Below are 25,076 nucleotides of genomic sequence, written 5' to 3'. Positions count from 1 at the left end.
GCTGGCAAATTGTTAATTAAGAAAACCCCTAAATTATGCCTTGCAAAACTGTTAAAAGCCAAGCACAAAGGTATAGACAAATATCTCTTTCTTTTAGGGTTCTCTATGATGACTTGTGAACAGTAATATTAGAAATATTTTAGTTATATTTCAGGATTCCAAAAACCTCAAGAAGATTGAATGGATGGCATAATAAATACAGAAAATCCCTGGTTAAATAATTTAAAATTTGATTTGGGGTGTAAGGAGAAAACACTGCTGTGAAATACCTGGGACCTTTTCATCAAATTCTGTGGGAGCAAGAAAAACAAACAAACAAACAAACAAACAAAAACACACACACACAAAAAAAAACCAAAAACCAAAAACACAGAAAAAAACAAACCTTACCTGTATATTTCTGCTTAAGAGCAGTCATTACAGGTTTACAATATGAAGTAAGAAATTAGGATTATAGTGTCATAAAGTGTTCAGGAAAAAAAATAATAGTGCACAATCTCGACCTCATGTAGCTGGCAGACCATAGATTTCAGCCAGAAAAACTTTCCAAGCTTGAACAGACCTGGATTTTACTGGGAGAAAATCATAGAGATTTTAGAGAACCATAATTCAGTAATGAATCAAAATAAAATTATTAGACACCTCCCAGCTGTGCACAGCAAGGCAGGTGGGTGTGTTTCCAGGGATGCACTGGAGGCTGCAGCTCTCAGGGCTGGTGTGGGATCGCCAGGCAGAGTTAAACACATTATCCTGGTAGAAATGGTGCAGTGGCTGATCTGTGTTTGCTTGTGACACAGCAAAAGTAAATCTGTTTCCTTTTTGTGGCATAGAAGGACCAGGGACCTCATCAAAGCAAAGATCAGAACAGTTTAGCAAGGTGCCTGTGATAATCGTTGTTGTATGAATCCTGTCTCCTATAAAATGGAAGAAGTTCTTGGGAGTGAAGGAAAAGCACTGAGTGCTTCACTCACACCTGCATTTTTTTTCTCAGAGTTAGTTTCCAAAGTAGCTCTGTACTTTATTTTTGTTACAATTACTCAGAAAAAAAAAGAAAAAAAAATGCTGGATAGAAGTAGAAAACTTTTCTGTTCTTATTCCTAAAAGAAGTTGCTAGTGTGATGTTTCAGTTTGATCTCTGCTTTCTGGTTTTGGTCAGGTTGAAATAATGAATTTAATAATGCTTCTTTCTTTTTCTCTGCAGAAATTAATGACCAAATGCTTTTTCCTAGAGAAAAGCTCAGGAACCTTGGAAATATGCACTGCACCAGCTCCTACCAGCACATTTGTGGGCAAATGTGCAGCTTATATATAATTTATGTGGATGCCCTTGAATAATCTAAGCATGTTCAGCCATGCTCTTAGTGTGGGATTCCCTGTCATGATATGAGTCTTTTTTTGAACATCTTTCCTTCAACAGGAAGGTGTTGATCATTCACCAGTCCTCAAAGGATTGCTCTCAAAGTTTTAAAAATTCCAGCTATTATTCTAGTAATTATCTTTTATCCTTCTCTGCCTTCCAGGGGACATTATTTTCAAATATTGTGTTTGGACTTCTAATGAAGTTCTTTATTAAATAATTTTCTGCTTCTTGGGTAGACTTTTTTTCAAGTTCCAACTCATGTGATAAGGTCCCAGTATGCCAGCAGAGATCCTGGCACTGGTGTGTCACCTTTTAGAGGGAGAGACTGCAAACAGCAAGGGATTTAAAATAAACAAATAGATCCTTCCTTAACATTTGGGATGGCTGAGGTGAAGGCTTATCCACCACCATGGGTTTGCATGTTCTCAAATCTTATATTCCTTTAGGAAGAAAATGTTTTTAGAGGGTAACACTTCAGGTTGCACATTTTTGACTGCAACTTTACTCAGTTGCCATGTGGGACTTCAGGCTCTTGCAATGTGAAGGTTCTAAAATTAATCCACAGGGTGTAGAGGGCTCTTACTTACACAGCATTTTCTCCATCCCTCTGATGGGATGATCTGTACTGCAATAAGAAAATCATGAAAGAGGGGTTTAGAAAAAAAAAAAAAGGGTCTGTTCTCATTGATGTGTCCAAGACTGAGCCAGGCTCATCTGCTTCCATCCTCACCTCTCTGTGCTCTGGTCACTCAGTGCCCACCTCTCCTTTGGGCTCTGTCTCTCAGTTAATATAATCTGCTCTGAGTATTTTAATTTTCATTTCACTGCCTCATTTGGTTTTGCTCAACTTCTAATACTCTGTTCATTTTATCATCTCCCAATTAATCTACTTTGGTCTCAGAATATCAACCATCTTGTTAAAAATAAACATTCATAGTAAATGATTTAAAAGCATGCTAAATTTACTTACATTAAGCATATACTTAATATCTTAAGATATATAATCAGAAAATAGGTTCTCTGCCTCTTTGCATGTTGAAATAATGAAACCCCCACCCTGAGCCACAGTTTGATTTATATAAAATTGTTTTTGATTTAATGATAGCTCATAATTTGAAGACAATAACAGCATTAGCTTTGCAACACTGGGTATAGTGTGAACAATGAAGAGATGGTTCTTTTGCTTGTGGAGAAAAAGTACAAATAATACAATGGGTGTTTCAAGAATCAGGCAAATTTTGTTGTTGTTATCAGGAGATATTTTGTATAGAAACAGAGGTACTTTTATTTCCTCTCATATTAATGATCAAAAAGCCCCCAATTTGTCCTTATTCAGAACGCTTAGATTGACTTTTTTTTTTTTTTTTTTTAATTAATACTGCGAAGGTTCTTGGTCCTGTTTCCCTTACTAAGAAGTGAGGAAGTAGCTCTTTTATTAGAAATGCATTGAGAAAATCATAAAATAATCCAAACAAGAAAAGACCTTTAAGATTATCAAGGTCAACCATCAAACCAGCACAATGACTAGTCAAAAAATGAGACTTTATTTGCAGGAATTTCCTTTCCTACTTTTAACACCCTGTGTAATATTGCTGTGGGGTGACACAAAAATACCACTCAGGATTACTGGAGGACATTATTTTAATTGCTCTCTTTAAAAAGAACATTTTAAAAAGCATCCAATCTCTTACTGATATTTAAAAGGACAAAGTGATCATAAACCCCATAGACTGGGAAATTAAAATATCAGTATTTTCTCAGAAACTGGGGTACTTCTACATTTGTAGTTCCATATAGTCACATCTAACTGTCACAGAGACAGAAATCCCCCTTAGTCCAAAGGCAAATATTGCTTTTGAGTGATTTAAGCCACCAGGAATCCCCAGGTCTGTGCCTGTCCCAGATGCCCATCAGGTGCAGATCAAGGCAGCACAAGCAGGGTGAGCTGGCAGCAGGAGCATTATCAGGGTCACAGCAGCCCTTTGGCCCAGGTGCCAGCCAGGATTTCCATTGTATTAAGAAACTCTGGTCTCCAAAATAATGCAGCTACACCCAAGCTCAATTTTGGGAACAGTTCCTGGCCCACAGCTGGGGTTTCTTGGTCGGGTGCTGGTTTGTCCTGGCTGAAGGTGTGGCCAAACATTCGGCTTCAGTGCAGGTGACAGATTCAGTGCCAGGGAAGGATTTCCCAGCAGTGATGTGGTCAATGAAATCTGAGCCACCCTGAAGTCTGAAATAAGTGGAAATGGGGTGAGGTAGATAATGCCCAAGGACAAGGGAGGCACTTAGGAAATAGTGTGAGGAACTGCTCTTATGTTTTTTCCTGGGCTCAGCTTATCTTGACACGAAAGACTCTTCCCATCATGGTCTCAACACTACTCTCGTTCCACTGATGTAAAAAATCTGGACGGTCTTCTAAGTTTAATCACAGAAATCTTTCAAAAACACAGAGAAAATGAATCCCTCACCCAAGGGATATGGGATATATATACAAATATATAAAATATAAACCCTCACCCTGGGTGTAGTGTGTCACACCTATTACAAACCTATTCAGTGGAGAAATAAGAACATTTCCTTCATACTATTTTCTAGAAAAAATAATTATATTTTGAAAGCAATAATATTCTGCTGTGATTATGTATATATATTTTTATTTTTATTTTTATTTTTATTTTATTTTATTTTATTTTATTTTATTTTATTTTATTTTATTTTATTTTATTTTATTTTATTTTATTTTTACTAACTGCACCTTTAGTTTTTCATTAATTCACTCAAAATGGATCAATGATGAAAGCTCCACAAGCTGCTATTTCACATCTCCAAGCACATCTCCAATGCCTTCTAGGCAACTTGAGAAACTCATAATTTTTCTTTGTGGAATTGAAAATAATTCTGCTCGGGGCTGGGTTTTTTTGGTGGTAAACTTATTAATTTTATGGTAGAGCCATCTTACCACTGTGCTGCCTGCAGAGACTTCCCTGCTCCCTCACCTGCTCTTACCCAGCTGGGACAGTCTGTGTTGGCAGCAGACCGTGGGCATAACCCAGAACAGGCACAAAAGTCTGCAAAACACCTCACAGCTCCTTGGCTTTCCTTCCAAGTAAACAGAGCACAGTAAATGAACTCCAGCCTCACACTTGTGGGACCAGGAAGGTGAGGAGACTGGTCCAAGGACTAAAATGTGTAACGTGCACGGGGAAGCAACAGTGCCTGGGAAGCGAGAGAGGAGAGGGGGGAAAAGGCAAGTGATAGACAAGGCTGAGGTGTGGAATTGCACAGGGAGATGAAAAGGGGAGATATCTCTACCCTGAAACTCTAAAGGGGATTTTGGGGATCATTGCATCATAGAAGATGCAGTTTAAATGAATGAGGATGTATTTTCAGAAACACTCCCTCTTTCTTTTATTCCTTCGAGCCTCTTTCATCTTCTATCCCATTTTACTTCAAGACTTTTCTCTCTTGATTGTACCAGTTTGAAAAAGCTTTCCCCCCTACTTTTTATTGCTATTGGTGCATATTCTTTATTTATTTGCCTTCTCATCTCCTTTGCAATCTCCTCTCCTCTCCTCTCCTCTCCTCTCCTCTCCTCTCCTCTCCTCTCCTCTCCTCTCCTCTCCTCTCCTCTCCTCTCCTCTCCTCGCCTCTCCGCTCCTCTCTCTCCTCTCCTCTCCTCTCCTCGCCTCTCCTCTCCTCTCCTCTCCATCTCCTCTCCTCTCCTCTCCTCTCCTCTCCTCTCCTCTCCTCTCCTCTCCTCTCCTCTCCTCTCCTCTCCTCTCCTCTCCTCTCCTTTTATAGAATAGTGTTTATAGAACTGTGTTTTCTCTTGTTTGCTGTGCCCAAGGTGTACCCAGAGTGAAGAAAGACTTGAAAATACAATTTACACATGTAGTTGTCATCGGACACCTCAGCTGGTGGCCTCAGCCGAGTCATCCTTGTGTTAAACTGCCTGATGTGGCTGCTGCAGCTCCTTGGTCACTGCTCCTTGCTGGAGCTCATGCAGGCAACAATCAAACCTTCTCATGGTGGTGAATAAACCAGGAGAGATTCATGTGACTTCCTGGGAATCAGGTAGCACCAAATTTTGCTTTTAAATGAACATGTATAATAGGGCATGAGTCAACAGAGGTGGATAGAAAAATTCCCTCTCTTTCTTTACGCTCTTTCTCCCAGGAGAATGGAGCTGAAAAAGCCTGGAGCCACAAGAAAAGATACAACATGGCTTCTAGGATATGGAGTCCATCAAAAAATTCAGCTTTCCATGGAATCACAGAATCTTTAGGTTGGAAAAGACGGTGAATGTCATCAGGTCCAACCATTAACTCAAAACTGCAACCTACCATGAAACCAGGTGCCTCAATGCCACATCTACACATCTCTTAAACACCTCCAGGGTGGTGATTCCATCGCTTGCCTGGGAAGCCTGTTCTGGTGCTTGACAACCCTTTTGGTGAAGAAATTTTTCAGATCACATTCATTAAATAAATAAAATAAAATAAAATAAAATTAAAAAAAAAAAAAAACACAAAAAAACCCCACCCACACAAACAACAAAATCCCCCCCCAACCAACCCAAAAAAAAAAAAAAAAAAAACAAACAAACAAACAAAAAAAAAAACCCACAAAAAAAAAACCCCAAAAAACAAAAAACCCCAAACGCCACAGCCCAACAGAAAAACCCAAAACTTGATTCCTTTCACACCTTCTACCAGGTTCTGGAAATGGTTTATTATTTTTTTAGGATGTGATACCAAGACAGTCTCAATTCTCTCTGCTGTTGACTCAGAAGGGTGTAGTCAGACCAGGCTGCCAGTGTGTCCAGAAAATGAAGAAAGAGGAGGTGAAATGAGAACTACAAAGTTAAAATAATTACTATCTCTGGATTGTGTTGGAGCAGTGGTGAGTCTTTTTTCTCCCAGCTGGGAGAAATGGTTTGGATGGTATCTTATCACAACCAGTTGCTAAACCAACTGGCATAAGGTGGATTAATTTAACAGAACTTACACAAATAGCAGGGAAGTTCGCAGCTGAAAGAATGGCAGGTACAAACCCAAGCACATCTCTTCAGACAAAAATGTACAGGGAAGGGATTTGCAATCGAAGGGATTTGCTGCTCTTTTGAATGATTCCATGATAAAAGTGGTTTATGGTTTTGTTTTTGTTTTGTTTTTCCTCATGCTTAAAGATAAAAAGCTGACAGATATTAAAATTTTGATGTTTCACATTTCACCAACTCCCATTAGGTGGGATGGATTTCAGCCTGCACATAAATTATCTTCATATGGCATAGGATAAACTCTGGAATTCTGCTCACCTGCACTTTATTGGCTGTTTCTTTGCTCTGTGCCATCCCTGTCCCTCCTCTCAGGAGGCTGGGGACCACTGGCTGAAAGCAGAGCATCCCAGGGTGACCTCCCTGCTGGAGAGAAGCCTTTTTTGAGGTGAGATGTACCCAGATGGCCTGAGAGAACTGTCAGCAGGTGGCCTAGTTTGAAGTTGTCTTTGGCAAGTTCTGCACACCCAGAGGACAGAATTAGTGGCTTGATTGATCACACAGATTTTATATGCCTTAGTAAGAGAATTACTTTGCTCCATGCAGGCGTGCTAAAGGAGACATTGCCTACGTTTGCAGTGGAGGTTGGTGCGAGGTGTTTTGGAGGGATGTGGGAGGAAAAGTTAGAGTTAGGACTAATTTTAGACCTAGTTCTCCAGTTCTAGAGAACTTGGCATTTTTAAAGGGCAAGCCACTTGACTACTCTCAGCTCTTCATTGTTAGTGAGATGAAAAGGCCCCTGTGATTACATATTTCAGGAAAGAAAAAAGCCTCCCTGTTGGAGTGAGAACGTGTGAGGGGAAGGGCTCTGCAGCCACCAAGGTCAGCTCAGAAGGAGGGGCAGGAGCTGAGGCTCCCCTGCCGGCCGTGGTGAGGACCATGGAGAGGCAGCTGTGCCCCTGCAGCCCGTGGGGCTCCATGGGGATCAGAGATCCCCCTGCAGCCACGGAGGAGCCACAGCAGAGCAGGGGATGCCCAAAGGAGGCTGTGACCCTGCAGGAAGCCCGTGCTGGAGCAGGGTCCTGGCAGGACATGTAGCCCCATGGAGAGAGGAGCCCACGCTGGAGCAGCATCTCTGGAAGGATTTGGGAGCCCCACTGGAGCAGCTCATTCCTGGAGGACTGCAGCCCATGGGAGAGATCCACACTGGAGCAGCTCACGCAGAACTCCAGCTCGTGGGAAGGACTCACACAGAAACGGTTTATCCTGGGATCTGGATCTGTCTCCTGGGAGAGGAAGCCCACACTGGAGCAGCGGAAGAGTGTGAGAAGTCCTCCCTCTGAGGAGGAAGGAGCAACTGAAATGTGATGAACTGACCACAGCCCCCTTCCCTGTCCCCCTGCTGAGGGAACAAGGGCCAGAAAATCCAGGGTGAAGCTGAGCCCTTGGAAAAAGGGAGGGCTGGGGGAAAAGTGTTTGAGATTTTATTTTCGTTCTTATTACTCTACACATTTGCTGAAGGTATCTCCCTTCCAGAGGGTGGGGCACTGTGGAGAAGGTTTAAAGGGTGAGGGCAGTAGAGCTCCTCCAGTGTCATTCCAACAGGGAAGACCTCGGCATGGGCACCATTCCTGCACTTGGCAAATCCCATCACAGCAGGGATATTTAAAATAGCCTTCACAAAGGCATGAGTCAATCCAGCAGAGTCCATGGCTCAGTTAACACGTTGTGGCAGACAGAGGATGAGTCCCTGGAGGAGAGGATGGCACCCACCTCACTGCGCTCTTCTGTGCCTCAAGCTTTGCACTGGCACGGTGTTAATTGACTGTGTCACATGCTGCAGTGTATGACAGGGAGGTTTGCACACCCTGGCCCTCTAATGAGTCCTGGCATCTATTTCTCAAACAATAATAGGAACAGGAACAGTTTTGTTGGACACATCCAGATGGATGAAGCCCTTGCACTCAAATCCCCTCCTTTCATTCCATTTCTTGTAGTCAAGGACGAAATCGTGTAAGCAGAGCAGGGAGTTAATTTTTATCTCAGTTGATCAGTGTGACATTAAGCATCAAGCCACAATTATTATTTTTTTAATAACCATGAGAGTAAATGCACTGAACATTTCAGACACCCTGCACTTGGCACATGACCATATTTGCTCTGCAGTGGTGTCCTTTGTGCTGCACCAGGATCATCCCACAGTGCTGTGCAGTGAGAATGGAGCTTCATGCTGGGTGTTGAAAAGACTCCTTGTAGTGCTGTGGTGTATCAGTAATGGAAATGCTGCCATTCTGATTTATTCTTCATTTGTTGTTGCATTAAATCAATATTTTTTTAAAAAAGTTGCTTTAAAAATAGAAAGAAAAAATGAATGAATGAACTGGTAGGCTGAAGGATATTTTTCTCCTGTACGTTTCCTTTTTCCTGTACTTCTTTTTTTCTAAAAAAAATCAATAAAGCATTCAGTTTTCTTTCCTTGCAAGCATGTTCAATATTGGTTTTTATTCCTCTGTTTCTCGTGGTACATACCACTTATGTTAAATCAAGCTTGGAGATACCAGCAGTTTCTTGGTTTTCTTCAGTCAGTGGAACATTTTCCAAACTGTGGGGTTTGTTCCTCTGAGATGCCTGAAAAAATTGTTTGACAGCTTGGATCCTTGAGTCTCACCTCTTCAGGAAATCTGAACTAGTTCATGAGACAGCTCACAACATTCAACTACATCCTCAGCCTGTCCTGGCACAATCAAAATCTTCTAAAATTCCTTGGTTTTGCGGTTTGCCTGGGGCTATTTTTGTACTATTTTTGTTAGTGAGCTTCTTTCCCAGCCATCTAGGAACCCTTACTGTGCCAGGATCTTCACTCACGTGTTTTGACTGGGATTTTGCCATATGTAGTAAGACTGAAATATTACCAAATATGAGCAAGTCCAAGACTTAAAGCTACTGGACAGGGACTGTGATTAAAAAAACAAAAAACAACCCTCTCACTTCTTTTCTTATTTTGCTGTTGAGATTTTAGTGCTGTGTCTACTTTGCTGCTTGAGCAAGGAAAGCAAGTCAAGACCACTTAGTAAGACCAATTAAGATGGGAGCTAAGATGAGGACAGCATCAGTGATCTGTTACTAACAATGACAATGTCACCACCTGCAATAAACTGGGGAATAAACTCAATTTCCTCCCGTTGCCAGCTTTCATGAGTTGTTAAGCCATGATTTCCGCAGCCTCTTCCCTGGAGATAAGTGACATGGCCCAGAAGGGCTTTGATTTATATTTCACATCTACTGTTTTTTGAGTCTGTAGCAACTATCAAAGTCCTCTTTAAAGAAACTAATGCTCTGAGAAAAACCATGCTCTTGCTATCTCCCAGTGCCAAGGCCTCTGGATGATGCTCTAAGTTACACCCATCTTTTCCTTCTTTTCCACCTTTCTTTGCCCTTTCCAAGTCCTGGCCGTCCTGAGTAATGCTGCTCTCTTTAACCCTCACTAAATGCTGATGTTTATTGCTCTGGTCCATGCTGGTGCGAAGAACTGGAGGGGAAAAGGACACCAGGTGTCTCCTTACACCTACAAAGCAAGCAGGCACCTTGCTCCCTTCCCAAGGCTTGCAGGGCAGCAGCACAGGGGTGGTTTTGGAGGGCTCAGAGCTCCACATCTTGAGAGCTTTCCTGGTGTCTGCAGCTGTTTTGGCACACTGAAGACTGAAGTTCTTACCTAGAGTGAATTTCCTCTTTGGAAAATCATGTACTTTTCACCTTTCTCTGCCAGGGCTCTTCACCCCCTGAATAAAACATTCAGCTCATTAACAATGAGCTTGTTCTGCAGAGCAGCCTCAAACCAAGTGAGCATAAAGCTCTGTGTTCCTGTTAATCCTGCAGTGAACTGGCCTCAAGTCTCTTGCCCCATAGGGTCTTTGATGATGCAGCCTGGATTTTGGGTCAGTTAGAAAGTCCCTTGCTGGAGTTTCATGCTGCCTCCCTTTGCATGGAGTACTTTTGAGCTGAAGGACCTGAGTGTGCCAAGGAAGGGTGAACTGACTGGAGCCAGTCTGTACCCAAAACCTGCTCTACTCCCAGTTATTTCATAAGGAAATGAGAATACAAGTTGCTTTTCGTTTTTATGTAATCATCAGAGAGTGGTATCCAGCCTTAGTGTGAGACTGCCCTGGCTCAGAGGAATCTCAGTATTTCTGGAAATCATTTGCTGCCTCTTATCTCCTTTTACCATTTTAGGAGAGAATCCTTTTTTTGCCTTTTACTGCTAGAACACAATCCTACCACCTTTGGCAAGCATAGAAAGACACTCATGAAATCATGACAATATTTTTTTTTTTAATGAAACCAAAAGAGTGTCATCATTTAATACTAAAATGTCAAGTGAAGTAATTTATTAAAATCTTTCAATAGCTTCTGCAGCCTCTTAATTCCTAGCCCCTGCCAGAAAGGCGACAGGGTAAGCGTTGAGTTACAAAGCATCTAAAAATGTTTGCTGCAATAGTCTTTCTGTATCCAGGTCTGGATTCAGTTTGCTGTGTTACCGAGGAAAGTGATTCTTGACCAGAGCTGATCAAAGAGAATTTACTCTGAGATTCAGCTGGACAGACTCAGAAATCTGCCTTAGTGAAGAAAATCTAGGATCAACCCCCATTTTTCATCTTTGCAAATTTCTTTTTCAGGCTTCAGATTTTATTTTATTTTATTGCAGTGGGGATTGAAGGGGCTCCAGTTAATGTAAAAATTTTCTGCATTGATGGTAGTGATGATGATTTGCACACGCATCTTTCTACCATCCAGCCCAGTCTTATAAGTGCCTGGTGGTGCTGGTGAAGAAAATGAAATGCAATACTGAAAGAAGATTTTATTGCCTCTGTGAAAGCAACTTTCAGTACTGCAGATCTTTCTCCTCTCTTACCAGAAAAGTAAGAATAACTTGATGAGGAAAAACACCTTCAAGTTTAAAAGCATCCTCGGTTCCGGGGAGGGGGTGGGGGGAGATGCTCAGGGGTCCAGCTGTGCTGGCAGGAGGGACCCAGCAGCGAGTGACATGAGGTGTGACAGGCTTTGCCTGGCCCTGCCTTAGCCCCCTCCCCTGCCTGGCGCACTCCCGCGGTCCCTCTGAGGAGTCCCTGCACTTTGGGAAGCTGCCTGGCACCGGCAGAGGGGCAGGATGCCGCAGAGAGGGAATTTCCTGGGGTGAGATTGATGATCGACAGCAGCACCGCCGGCGAGAGTGAGAGAGGGAGGAACAGCGCAGAATCCTGAGTCTGGGAGTCCGGGATGGGAAGTGGGAGAAGGAGGGAGATTGGCTCGTACTGAGGAACAGAATGATTTCCCCCTCTCCCTCTTGAACTCTAAAACTCGAAACACCAAGAGCACTGTGGATTTATGCTTTTACAGCTCACTGTGGTCCAGACTTTGAAATCAAAGCAGCTGTGGAGCTCTAGGGGGGATGCTCTATACAGAGTTCATTGATAAGGTAAGTCCTTTTTCTCCTCCTGTTCTGGTAAGGTGCTGAAGGTGTGGGTCTTTACATGCACAAGAATATGCAGGTGCAAAATGGCAAACACAGATAAACACCAGGGTGCTTACCTTACCTATTCTCACTCTATTCTTAATCTAGGTCTATTTTTGTATTATCTTCACTCATACTTAGTTTCTCAGAGAATCATTTTGATTGACATTCTATTTTTCTTCTCCTGCCTGTGCAATAAAATGTTTCATCATAGGAATGAAGATGTGAGGGTGCAGCCTTCTGAAATGTACCTAAGAAATTAGAAAAAAAAATCCTGAAAGTTTTGATATTGCATGGTGTCATTTATTCTTTTCTCTCCTCCATCCCTTCCAAAGGCATTGGAGTCTCCCGGCATGTGTGATATAACCAGGAATGATTTCATGATGTAATGGGACTGGCCGGTCTAATGCAATTCTGATAAATACTGATCTTTTTGGACTGGTGTTTCCATTAGTCTTTCTGAAATTCTGCCCCAATCTGGCATGGTCTTTATTACAGAATGAATTTGGAAGAGATTTGTGTCTTTGAGCAATACCAGGAGCCTAAAACATCGATTGATTTGAAACTGATTATCTGATTGGTATTGATTTTATGCTGACCATTGGTTAATTTCAAAGTAAGAAATTAAAATTACTACTCCAAAACATTCCCTTACAACAAGAGAGGAAGCATTTGCAGAAACTTTGCTGACAGACAGAAGGGAACTGCTTGGAGTTGTACAACTGTAGGTCAGCACAGAGTTGTGATGGCACTTTGCACCAAAGAAAATGCAGTTCTTTGTATTTAGCAGAACCCTAAGCTTCATTTAAAAATAAAATAGCCCTGAAGTACTCACCTGTGAATCAGGCATCAGCAAATCCTTGTATTTGCATGCATTTGGAGGATCTTTCTTTGCTGAGCTGGATGCAGACATCTGCTCTGTGTTCCTGCCTGCACCCCAATTTGCAGTGCTGAACTTCCTCAACAGTAAACAGGCAGCAAAAGGACAATTTTAATATCAGGGTCAGCCTGCAATAAGAGGAGAGAGATCCAGCAGAGAGAGATAGCTGCATTCCCAGCCCCTGACTCGTTACATGACTGCACATAGATGACTAAGCTGCTCTAATTAAGTTTATGAACTGGAAAATAATCGTGCATTTAGTTACTCCAAGTGTTATGTTTTACATGAGGAAGGATCAGATGAGATTTCATGTGCTGGTCTGCCAGGAAACCACTTGTTCATCCCTGGGACAGAGTCAGGTGTTTGTGTGCCTCCAGGATGTTTGTTTAGTGGACAAATGGGCAGTGATGTTGAAGCAGAGAGACAGAATTTCCTCTGCAATAGGAAAATTCTATGGAAAAGTGCTCCAGGAGCCTAAAGCAAAATTTCAGGCACTGTACCTTGTGATCTGGCACTGCCTTTCTGTTCTTCATCTGGTCTTGTTTTCATGGCTTTCCCTTGTTCCTTGTTCTCCAGCGGTGCTACAATTGGGGTACAGATTTCTTGGTTAAAATGCCACTTGCTGAGTTACTGAGATCATTTTTTGTTCCTCTCTAACTGATGCTTGTCTGTGACTGCTTTCCATTTTCTTCTGGACAGCCTCTGCTGATTATGTAGCTCCCACATTTGAATGGCCACATGCTTTTTTCACAGGTCAGCCTTAGGGAAGCAGAAGTGTGAAATGCTGTGCTGTGGCTACTACAGAAAGATTCAATAAAACCTTTACAGCCTCTCCAGATCCTGTGAAATGTCTGCCTCTGTTTTCTTAAGCTTTGCTTTGGCTCAGGTCTACAAAGACAGCCAGGCTCCCTCTGCAAGATTAGGAGAGGGGTAGAGTCAGATATTTGTCACACTGCTTTGCTGTAGCAGGTTCACAGTGTTGATCTGGTCACTCCCATGACTCCCAGGAAAAATATTACAGATAAGAGCAGAGGTGGGTGCCATGAAATTCATGATCAAGGTGAGCTTAAACATAGATGTGTCAGAGGGTTCCCAGGGAATACAGGGGGAACACAGATCTTTTCCTCCTAATAGGCTGGCTGTCATCACTGAGGAACTTGCAAAGAGTGGTCAGATCTTGTTGTGGGGTTGTTGTCAACGATGCTTTGCAGTTACATTGGGTTCATGGCCTACAGCCCAAGCAGCAGGAGTCTCTATTGTTGTTTATCAAACACCTGCCTTTACATGGTTCTTCATTTTAATATCCCAAATTGAGTTGTTTTCAGTGCTTCTTAAATGCCTTCTATTCACCAGAAAAAATAGTGTTTGTTTTTGCATTCAGGTTCCTGTGAATTTATCTGATTGCTTTGCTCTCACCTTCCTGTATTTGGACATCATGCAATTCATGCATATTTTGTGATGTATTATCGTGGTGAATTGAATTTTTTTTTTTTTTGGAGTCATTAAAAGCAGTTTTGATGCCCCATTCTTGCCAAGTCAATATTCTCCTACCCTTCTCCATGTGTGTTACCTGTTCAAGGCACTTGAATTTCCCTTGGTTGCACACAGCCCTGTTCATAATTCACTTTGCCTTAACAAGGTTTTTATCAAGGCTGAATTCAGCAGATTATTGGATCTGCACTAATTATACCCTTAAAATACTGAAATGAATCCCTAATATTGTTCTTCCCCAAACAGATCTACCTATATCAGATATTGAGGATTTGGGAGGAAAAATAGTCTCTCTGACCTGATGATGCAAATTGTTTAAGAAGCATGTGATCTCAAGTTTCTTTCTTTGAAAATTTTGATTAACTTCAGGAAAAATTTACCTTGGGGGGCTGTGAAATTTCCATTATTAGGAACTGAGTCTGGACACTCATCTGTAACAACAAAACCAGGATTTAGCCTGCTGTGAAATCAGGTAAGGGCTGAAAGAAGTTTTCCGTGATTTGCATGCCCCAGAACCTTCAGATTCTGTTCCTGGATAAATATATACATATGGCCATTTTCAGGGATATTAGCAGGCAAGAGAGCATTTTTTGTTGTTTTATTGAGCTATGGGAAAACAAACCCACAAATAAATTGGATAATTGGGATGACTTCAGGCTTGTGGATGTTGTTAGGTGTCCTCTGGATATTGAGAACTAACTGTATAAATTTTGAAAACAATAATGTTTGTGGTTTTTCACATCAAACATTGAAAACATACCAAGCTGCTGAGACTAATTTGAAATTTCAGTTTTGATCTTTTTATTGTAAATAAGTCGGTTTTCTTCTGAAGATGCTGTCCTGGGGAAAAAAAAAAAATAACACAACTTCAGATCTCAGAGTATATCTGCAAAATCTTAGTCTGTTAGAGCTAAGAACTTCATTTGTACTTCATTGTACCTCCCCATCCCTTAGGACACCTTTTGGTTCATAATGATTTTCCAAACCAGCAGAACACATTATTCTTGCTCGGATCACCGACTTGGGAGCCGTAGCACCAGAACACATCAGTGCATTGGCCCACCTTCCCCTGTAGATGCAAATTCCCTCTGTTCTTTGGAGGGGGATGAGGTTTGGCAATTTGCTGCAAATTCCACATCAGGTAGAAGAAGGGATGAGATTTGTCAGGACCCAGGGGGTTGCTCTGTGCTCAGTCCTCCAGACCTTTCTGCTCCCTCAGAAGTTTAGGGGACTGTGAGAATTTCCTTCAGAAGATGGGAAAACAGGTACACCAGGATGGAAATGTGGGCAGTGGCAAAGTCTTGGTGTCCGATGAAATACAAATGGACAAAACCCCAGTCAGAACAGGTTGTGTCAGTGGTTTAGAGCTGCCGAGGCAGCAGTTACCTCGAAGTTCCCATCTTCTCCAGCTGATGCTGTAGAGGGATATGGGACCTAAATGCCTCCCAGGCTGGAGTTTTTTGGGACATGGAAAATCCTGTGCTGTGTCTGCTGTGATCCAGCCACTGAGGGGTCTGCAAAACACTGAAACCAAATGTCAGTGCCAGATAAATAATGAAAATAAACCAACTGGGGCAAGGTTAGATTAGATATCAGGAAAGAATTTACTGTGAGGGTGGTGAGGCCCTGGCACAGGCTGCCCAGAGAAGCTGTGGCTGCCCCATCCCTGGAAGTGTTCCAGTCCAGGCTGGATGGATCTCTGAAGCAGTGGGCTAGTGGAAGGTGTCCCTGCCCTATGGTAAGGGTTGGAACAAGGTGATCTTTAAGGTCCCTTCCAACCCAAACCACTCTCTTCTGTGATTCTGTGATAAATGACAGGTAACAGTCAGGTCCTTTTGGTTGCTGTCACTCATCTCCTGCAAAACATCATGCTTTTGGCAACTCTGTGTGAAAATTCCCTGGATTTGCCTGAACCTTAGGAAAAACATCAGGCACTTCATAGCAACAACCAAGATCTTCTCCCCCCTCCTTCTGTCCCCTCCCTAGAGGAGGAAGAGGTCAGGAATGTAACCATTGGTATATGGTCCATTTTGGTTTTGAAAGAGGTGGGGATGCTGTGCAAGTAGGGTGGTAAGAACAGCCTGGCCAAGCCATGAAGAACATGTTGAAACACTCCCAGTGAGAGATGAGGAGAACAAAACTGATGGAGGCTGGCAAAGCTGCATTGATTAGGCCAAACAAGAAACCTCAAATCATTTTTTTTCCTTAATATCTGAAATTTCGAGGTTTGATATTGAAATTTTATAGTGTCTGAGTTAGGAGTTTGTATCTCTTGAGGTTGGCTATAGTGGAACAGTTCCATTTTAAAGAATATATTATTTAAAAGTGGAATTGCTTGTGTATTAATTAAAGATGAGTGTCTGCAACAATGATGTAAGCACGAACCCATTTCTAATAATCATAGTGAGTTGCTTTCTTTTGTTGTGGTTTTAAATCTGTTTTCACAGACACTGGGGGCCTTCCAGCACAGAATGTGCTGGAAAGAGAGTCAGTAGATGGGCTGGATGGCAGCCTGTGGTGCAGTGCTCTCTGTCCCCAGCTTTGGACACTGGAGACAGACCAATGTAGAACCTTTTGGTCTTCTGAGGCAGAAAAACCAAAACCAAACCAGTCCTTGATAACTGGACTGTCTCCCAGTGCTTGTCCAAGTCTGTCCACACTGCATGAGGCACCTTTGTCACAAAATATCTTTAGGGATCCTGGGTTTTAATCTATGGTTATTAACCAGAATCAAGGAATCAATCATAAACAGGTTTATTGTTTACTTTTTTCTTTATATTTTTCTATTTTCTTCTTGGTGCCTGAAAACTGTACAGCCTTGGTAAAATGAAAGTCCTCAACAGCAGCTGTTTTGCTCTGCAGATCCACTGCTGTGGGTCTGCACTGCCTAGGAAAGCGAAAGTAGCAGCAGACACTAAATTAATATTTTTTTAAAATATTGCATGTTTTTCAAAGCCCTCTAATAAATTTTACTACATAGTCTTGAAACTGAAAGGAAATAGAAGCACCTAACCAGGGCTTTATTTAAAATACCTGAGTGGTGCTTAGCCTAAGATGGGGACCACATGCACAGAGGGCAGTGAGGAGCTGGTTGCCCAGAGAAGCTGCGGCTGCCCCATCCTTGGAAGAGCTCAAGGCCAGGCTGGACAGGGCTTGGAGCAACCTGGGATAGTGGAAGGTGTCCCTGCCCATGGCAGGGGGTGGGAATGGAGTAACCTTTGAAGGTCCCTTCCAACACAAAGCATTCTCTGATTCTGTGATCTGACTGCAGCTTTCCTCTCCTCCCTGCGCCTCCAGTGCTCCTGTGAGGTGTTGCACTCGGTTGTTCGTGCAGATCTTCTTTGATAGGTGAGCATGAAGCGTTTTCCTGGTGTCAACAGACCAAAAGTTGTTGTTTCAAAAGCTCTCTTTATCTCTCTGGTGTGAGAAACGAGACATACCAAATTTATTGTTTTACATCATTATTAACACAAATGCAGCAGTGGGATGTGATAGAGCACAGTGCACACCCGAAACGTAGAAAATGTTAATCTTTTAATTTAGTGCATTCAAAGTGATGCTTCCTCTTCAACAGGTGGGAGTGAATCCACTGTAAAATAGCCAGCAGCCTGGTGGTTGAACAAGCCTACTGAGGACAAAAGACAGATTTCCAGTCCATAGCTTGAATCGTCAGGACTTAATCCTAAAGTGAGATGAAACAAGGCCCATTTTTCTTAAAATAATCTCTTTTACTACACTAGGAGATTAAAAAAAAAAAAAAAAAAAAAAAAAAAAGGATGGTGCTCTGTAGGTGTTTTGAGATAAGTTTTCCGATCCTCGTTATTTTTGTTCCTAGATAGAGTGATAGAGTGGCTGGTTGGACTCGTTATTTTTGTTCCTAGATAGAGTGGCCGGTTGGACTATTGGGAAGTACTTGGCTAAGGATGTGTGTCACAGACGTGAGTTCTGCCAGTCACCAGGCTCTGTGTCAGCAGTGCAGCAGCCAGGATGGTGTGACAGGACGAGGCAATGCCCACTGGGACCTTTGTCTGTGCTTCCACCGCCCCAGTCTATGAAAGGAGCTCCACAAACTACCCAGGGGAAGTTTAGGGTAAACATGACACTTGACTGTGATTTGGGATCCAGCAGACACTGAGAGCAGCCTAACTGCTGTGGAGATACTGAGAAATGGATGTCACAGGACAAATTAGGAGATAATTACTTTTTTTCCTCTTAAAAAGATATTTGCTGGCACTAATTTATCCTTTTAGCTTTTGTCTTTTACTCACTCAGATAAAAATATTCAAGGTTTTATTGTTTTTAATATATCATAAGAGAGCAGAAAATTATTTTCCTAATTAACACAATTGATAGTGTTATCACTGTAGCTGCATTAATCTTTCAAATGAGCCCTACTGACTCTTTCTATGAGGTGACTCTGGGTCCGTGGACATATTTTGTTTTGCTTTGCCATTTGTCCCCTGCCATTAGTCTGATTTTACAAATACTTGCATCACTTGTCAGTGGGCCATGACTTTGGAAATAATTTTGACTTCTTGTGCTCTCTTGTCAAGTACATTAAAGCATTCCTGCCACAGTAACTTCCACAGAGGATTTTGACAGCCTCTGAGAATAGTTCAGTTTCTGGGATTCCTATGGCACTCACTACACACTGCTGTTTCCCATATTAAGTACCTTTTGTCATTGACCTACAACATGCTTTTAGTTTACTCAGGGTTTTTTTTAATGTTAGGCATCAATATTTCCTTAATTTGCTTGCAAATTTACAAAAACGCGTTCCTCACTTCATACCAGTTTGGCTGTTGTACATAAATTGGGTACATCCACTTTTGCCTGGCTAACGTCAGCACAGTGATTGTCTTCTTACTAATCTAGATTAATTACTAATTAAGATTTCTTACTAATTTAGACTCTTACTGACTTAGATTAAGGACTTCAGATTTTGCCACTATGTACCCATATTTGTCTAAGTCCCATATAAGAGGACACAATAATTTGAACCTGCGTTGCTACACCTACCATTTGTAACTTCCCAAAATTTTAGAAGTTCCCAGGAGCTTGCAAGCAATGAGGATCATTTGTGTTTCTATTAGAATAATATTTTATAGTCCCTGTTGCTGACTCGTTAACTTTTAGGAGCTGTGTATCAGAAGATTTATGACCTTTATCAGGCATTTAATGCTGTGATTCCTTATAAAACACTTGTATAAATAAAACCAACAGAGTTGGCAGTTCAAATCTTGGTTCCTGAAATAATGCATTTGTGAACCCCTACATTAGCTAGGCTTTGTCTGCTGTTATGAAAGATGTTCTTCTCCAAATTTTTTACCCAATATTTAGACACTAGATGCTGATTAGGATTATGGCTTTCCCTGACTTGGAATTATGAGAGGAGTAATTATTCTGCCCTGTTAATTACACATTTTTCTGTACTCTAAAAGCGATATTGATTCTGGAATAAAGCTTTATTTTGGGGAGCACAGTTAGTTCCTGTCTAATCAGGATAATGAACATCTTTTAAAGCCATTCTTGAGTATTAATCCCTGCATATATGTCACTAACAATTTTTGTGTAAATCAAGTAGAGTTGTTTTATATCTTCTTAAATATGAAACTTATTCTTAGTTCACCAGACATGATTTAAAACAATAAAGTTTGCATACCTATTTGGAAGTTAGACTTTAATTTCCTTTTATTTTTGTTGAAAATTTTCAAGAAATAATGTGCTTTCTCTGTTTAAAGCTGAGATAAAGTGTTTCTTTTTCAGCAACTGGAGAGGATAGTCTGTCACACCATTAATATTTGCAAGCAAGTAAAGAACTTATATTAAATGAAGCAGCAAAATTTTCTGTGTCTAGGTGGACAAGAGAGGGTTATCTCCTGTCCCAAGGCTGTGATTTGTCTGGCAAACCTGCACCTTTGCTTTAAGGCAGATTAAAAATCCCAGTGTCTGCACTTCTGGCTGGGTTTAGCATACACAGAAGTTGACATTTCCTATTTAAAGCTACTTTTTTTTACACTTGGACATAGCAAAATATTTTCCTGGTGAGCCACCTGATACTGACTTGAGTGGGAGGTTCTACTGTGGTTCAAAAGAGGAATGTGCCCTTAAACCCTGTGATATTTGTATCAAACCCAAACTGTGCTGACAGGTCCCAGATGTGCCTTTCCATTTGCATCACTTCAGCCACCCACAAGGTTCCAGTGCTGCAGCCACAGAGGGGCTGTGGGACCGTGCAAGCTGGGGCATAGAAAAGCAACAGGAACCTTTTAAAGGCCAGGTGGAACCCAGATCAAGACCTGTGGCTTTGATAGGATGGACAGGATGACCCTGATTATTTCCCAGATTCATGCTTTAGTCCATCCTTTTGTACAAGATGGTTTTTCAGTCTGTCCAGGCTGTTGTACCAGAGTACCTGATCCAAACCTAAATGGTTACTCTGCTGTCTGGAACAGTGAATTTTTTTTTTTCAAATAGTTAATTATTTTTAAAATTAATCAGCCTTTAAAAAATTTATTTAATAAAAAAAGAAAACAAATAAAAAAGAAAGACAATGAGGCTGCCAAAAATTAAGTAGTTAATGCTGCTTGGAGCCATATGCCTGGGTGACTTTTTGTTCTCTCCCATGTCTAGAGTAGCAGTGTGCCTTCACGGTTCAATCCCCTTCAGTAAAATGTTTCTTTTTTCTTTTTTTCCAAAGCTGGAAGGACAGTAGAGAGAGGGTTGTGAGTGCTTCAGGTGTACCTGGCCACACAGGTCTGTTATTGATCTGTCTATTAAGATGCAGAAGAGAGAGCAAATGGGTAAAATAAAGAAATAATTTTTGTTTCTCATTCAGTCTCCCTCCAAGTTAGACTTTTGAGGGGAAAAATTTAGAGCTTCACAGCTTGTCCCACAACAAAAGCTATGGAAGCCCTGAGTCAAGTGCTAAGGTCATGAGTGCCATTCCTGCCCCAGCAAGCACCAGCAAGAGGAACTGGGGTGTCTGAATGCCCTAAATATCTCCTGGCTGCGCGGTGTCAAACATGGCAGAAATGTTTTTGTCTTATGCAGGAGTTCCTCACTTCTTCAGCTGTCCTGGAGGGACGATTTTCATGGGTGTTTGGCAGATTCTCATTTTCCTGTACCAAGATACCTTTTATTTATATTAACATTTGACCTCAATAACCCATTTCCACACAAAAGAAAATGGAAAGAAAACCCAACAAGCCTTCCTTGATGACTCTACCATTTAATACTCCAGCTGTTTCACAATTTCAATGGCCAATTTTTTATAGCTATGGCCATGACAAGTTATTTGCATTGGAACACAACAACTAAGGAACAAGGAGAAATTATGGATGTCATTTTCCCCTGATCAGTAAAATTTGCAGAGCTGCCATCTGCAGGCATAGTGCCCCTCAAGATACAAAGAAATTGCTGGGACTGTCTTGCAGATAATTCCCAGTTTCTTGTATTTTGAGAACCATGTTTACAGACACAGACAAGTAGCACAGACTCAGCTCCAGCTCTCCTCCAGTCCTGTCACTGGGCATGAGAATGAACACATCAGCCCCTGCCCCTCCTCTTCCTTCATGAGGATGTTAAAGTGAGGTCTCCCCCCCACAGTCTCCTCTTCTCCAGGCTGAACAGACCACATCACCTCAGCTGTTCTTCAAAGGCTTCTCCTCCAGACGCTTCACCATCCTCCTGGCCTCCTCTGGACATTCTCCAATAGCTTGGTGCCTTTTTCCTGTTGTGATCCCATGTAAATAATGATGTTCTAGGGTAAAGTGAGTCATGACCTAAATCATGGCATGATGTTTTATGCAAGTTTGAATGGTAACCTGAAATGCCCTGGGGAGTGTCAGAGCAGAACTGAAGATGAGAAGATGGATCCTGTGTATGAACAAAAGTATCTTCACATTTTCTAACAGCAGGTGTGATCTGTTGCAAACTCCGTTCTTTTGTTTTTCAGGCACTTAACTGGACATGAGTGGGATGGCATCAGATCACAACAATTCTTCCCAGGAAGAATACATCCCACACTATCTCCAAAAGGAAGACCCCTTTGCATCAAAGCTCTCTAGAGAAGCTGACATTGTAGCTGGCTTTTACTTGACAATAATTGGTAATGATTTTATAATTGTTCTTTGAAATATGACTGTGCTACTGCATCCTTGCACCTCAGAAATGAGGCAGAAACTGCTGTTCATTAAATGTGTAATTACAGGGCTTTTTCATACTAGAAATAAAAATCTAGGAGAGAGGAGAAATAATGTGTTAGAAATACAATGTCAACAGTTAATGTCAACAGATAATGTTGCTGCAGGTAGACAAAAGTGATTGGCAGTAGATGTTCCAGCAAAAAGGAAGAAATACTCATTGTATTTAATAACTGATAGGTTGCTGCTCTGCAGTTTAATTCATCCCTGGGCAGAATAGGATTTCCCTCACTATGCAGTGTGGGTTTTATGGCCTGTTTTCACAGCCTCTCTCATGAGCCTGCACAACAGTGAACACCCTCAGATGTGTTCATGTGACCCTTGCTCAGCTCCTGGCATCATCTGTCCTCTGTTACACATCATATTGAGGAATATTTTCTGCCTAGCACCCTCCCCTTCTTTTTGTGTTGGAGTCCTTTACAATGTTCAAAGTAACCTTGCAAGCAGAATAATTATAATTAGTATGATAGCTGGGACTGATTCCTCTTTAAAATATTCACATGCCAAGGAGTTACCTTTCAGCAGGAAAATGATGGTCTCTGTTTCTTCTAGGGTTAAACTGTGCCTTACTCTTGATAATTTGCCTTCTTTATGGAGGAGGGCAGAGTTGTCTTTTTGTGTCCATATTTGTCTCAACACTAGAGGAAATGGCATGAAGTTGAGTCAGGGCAGGTTTAGGTTGGGTATCAGGAAAAGGTTCTCTACCCAGAGGGTGGTTGGTGCTGCAACAGCTCTCCAGGGCAGTGGTCACAGCACCAGCCTAACAGAACTCAAGTGTCTGGGCAAAGCTCTCAGGCACATGGTGGGATTCTTGGAATTGTCCTCTGCAGGGTCAGAAGCTGGACTTTGATGGTTCATGTGGGTCCTTTTCAACTCAGGATATTCCATATTCTATTCTATTCTATTCTATTCTATTCTATTCTATTCTATTCTATTCTATTCTATTCCATTCCATTCCATTCCATTCCATTCCATGCCATGCCATGCCAATGCCATGCCATGCCATGCCATGCCATGCCATTCTTCTTTATATATTTTAAGTTCCTTTACCCTTTATGGTCTTAGTTCTTGCAGTTTCTCACAGTTCAACAGCTGTGTTTTTTCACTAAAACTGATCTGAGGACAGAATTGTTCTACAAAAAACCTGAGCTCCAGGTGTCAAATCTCTGAAGACAATATTGAATACAGGGTGTACAGTGATTCCTTGACATTTATTTCAGTTTTGATTCATTGTCTTGTTCAACAAATTGTGCACAAAATACCAAGATCTGTCAGTCAGTCCTATCTTTGTGTTTCTTGTTCACTACTTTACATCCCTCCCTCCTATTCTGTTTTACTGCTCTTCCTCTGACTGATCTCAGTAATGTAATCTTTTCCAAAGTAGAGGTAGCAGAGTTTTTAGTATTATTTCCCTTCTATTTATGTTTGTTTGTTTTTCATTTCTCTTCTGTCTATGACTTTATTGAAAAAAGAATTCAGAGCAGCAGCAGTGACAGGCAAAGTGGCACTGCTCTTGGTATTCATACACTGTTTTGTAGGTATCCTCACTTTTCACACTTGTTTTTTTTTCTGTTGCTCTGCAGACAGACGTCTTCACTGAACTGTACAAAACAAACCCTACTCTTTTACACTTGGTTAAGTAAACTTAGCTTTAATCCCAGGAAATATGTGTGATAGATGAATCCTCCCAATATACACTGTGTTGCCTTGTTGTATTCACTGTATTCAGTGTTGATTTATCCTGTTCCAAAAATTACCCCTGCCAGATATGAAACATCTTGAAAAACACAGACATAATAAAATTAAGACAAGGAACAAGAACCAAAAATTTCCGGTGAAAAGCCAAAAGCCAGCCATAAAGGCACAGAATTTCATAAGTCATGTGAGGAAACTGAAATTAAAGGTCTCATAATAATTTTGATATTGGACTTGTGAATTCATTGCATCCAGTGGCCTGGGACAGGATTGTTCAAGCCACAGCTCTGCTGTTCCTGTATGTTTCTGTACACATCATAACCCACATTTAGATCTAAACTAACTTAATTTTTAAAGTGTGTGTTTTGCATTTTACTTGGTTAATTACTTTGCCGTTGTGTGCATAACAATTTTCACCAGTGGGTTTCATTAGAGCCAGTTATGGTCCTCCCATATCTTTATAAGTCCTGTGTTTTCATTAAAAAAAAAATTCCTTCACTGGAAGAATGGGTGAGCACAGGAATGGGCTGTCCAGGGAATAGTGAAATCTTAAGCCCTGGAAGTGTTCAGTAAATGAATGGAGGTGGCACTTCATGGTGGGCATGGTGGCGTTCAGTCAAAAGTTGGACTTGATCGTCTTGGAGGTCTTTTCCAACCTAAATGATTCTATGATTCCATGTTTGTGGTTTCCCCGTGCATTCCCTACTCCTTTGCAGATCCGTTCCAAGAAATTGTGGCCTCTCCTTGAGGTCCCTGTAGGGACATCCTGACAGCAGGGACAGGGAAGCAGGAGATGGGGAGCTAAGACTGCTTTTGTGCATCTTTTTGTACTTGAGTTGTGTAAGGTGCAAGCAAATTTAAATTTTTTTCAAAGAGGAAGAAGCTGAACAGTGAGTCAACAAGGCTGGATCTTATCAGGAAACTCTGAAGAACCTTTAGGG

General features: G+C 41.5%; 1 protein-coding gene across 1 annotated transcript in view; it reads left to right on the top strand.

The window, feature by feature from the left end:
- The first annotated feature begins 11,716 nt into the window (after positions 1 to 11,716).
- OPN5 (opsin 5) overlaps positions 11,717 to 25,076 on the top strand; it is a 30,445-nt gene continuing 17,085 nt past the window's right edge. Inside the window, exons 1-2 of the mRNA XM_040059385.1 lie at positions 11,717 to 11,829; positions 22,194 to 22,346. Of these exons, the coding sequence (XP_039915319.1) occupies positions 22,208 to 22,346 (139 nt within the window). The 5' untranslated portion in view covers positions 11,717 to 11,829; positions 22,194 to 22,207. The remainder of the gene's footprint in view (positions 11,830 to 22,193; positions 22,347 to 25,076) is intronic.

The sequence above is a fragment of the Hirundo rustica genome, chromosome 3 (genome assembly GCF_015227805.2).
Source record: "Hirundo rustica isolate bHirRus1 chromosome 3, bHirRus1.pri.v3, whole genome shotgun sequence".
Lineage (NCBI taxonomy): Eukaryota > Metazoa > Chordata > Aves > Passeriformes > Hirundinidae > Hirundo > Hirundo rustica.
Note: the sequence above shows the minus strand (reverse complement) of the source record. Positions and strands in the feature narration are given on the sequence as shown.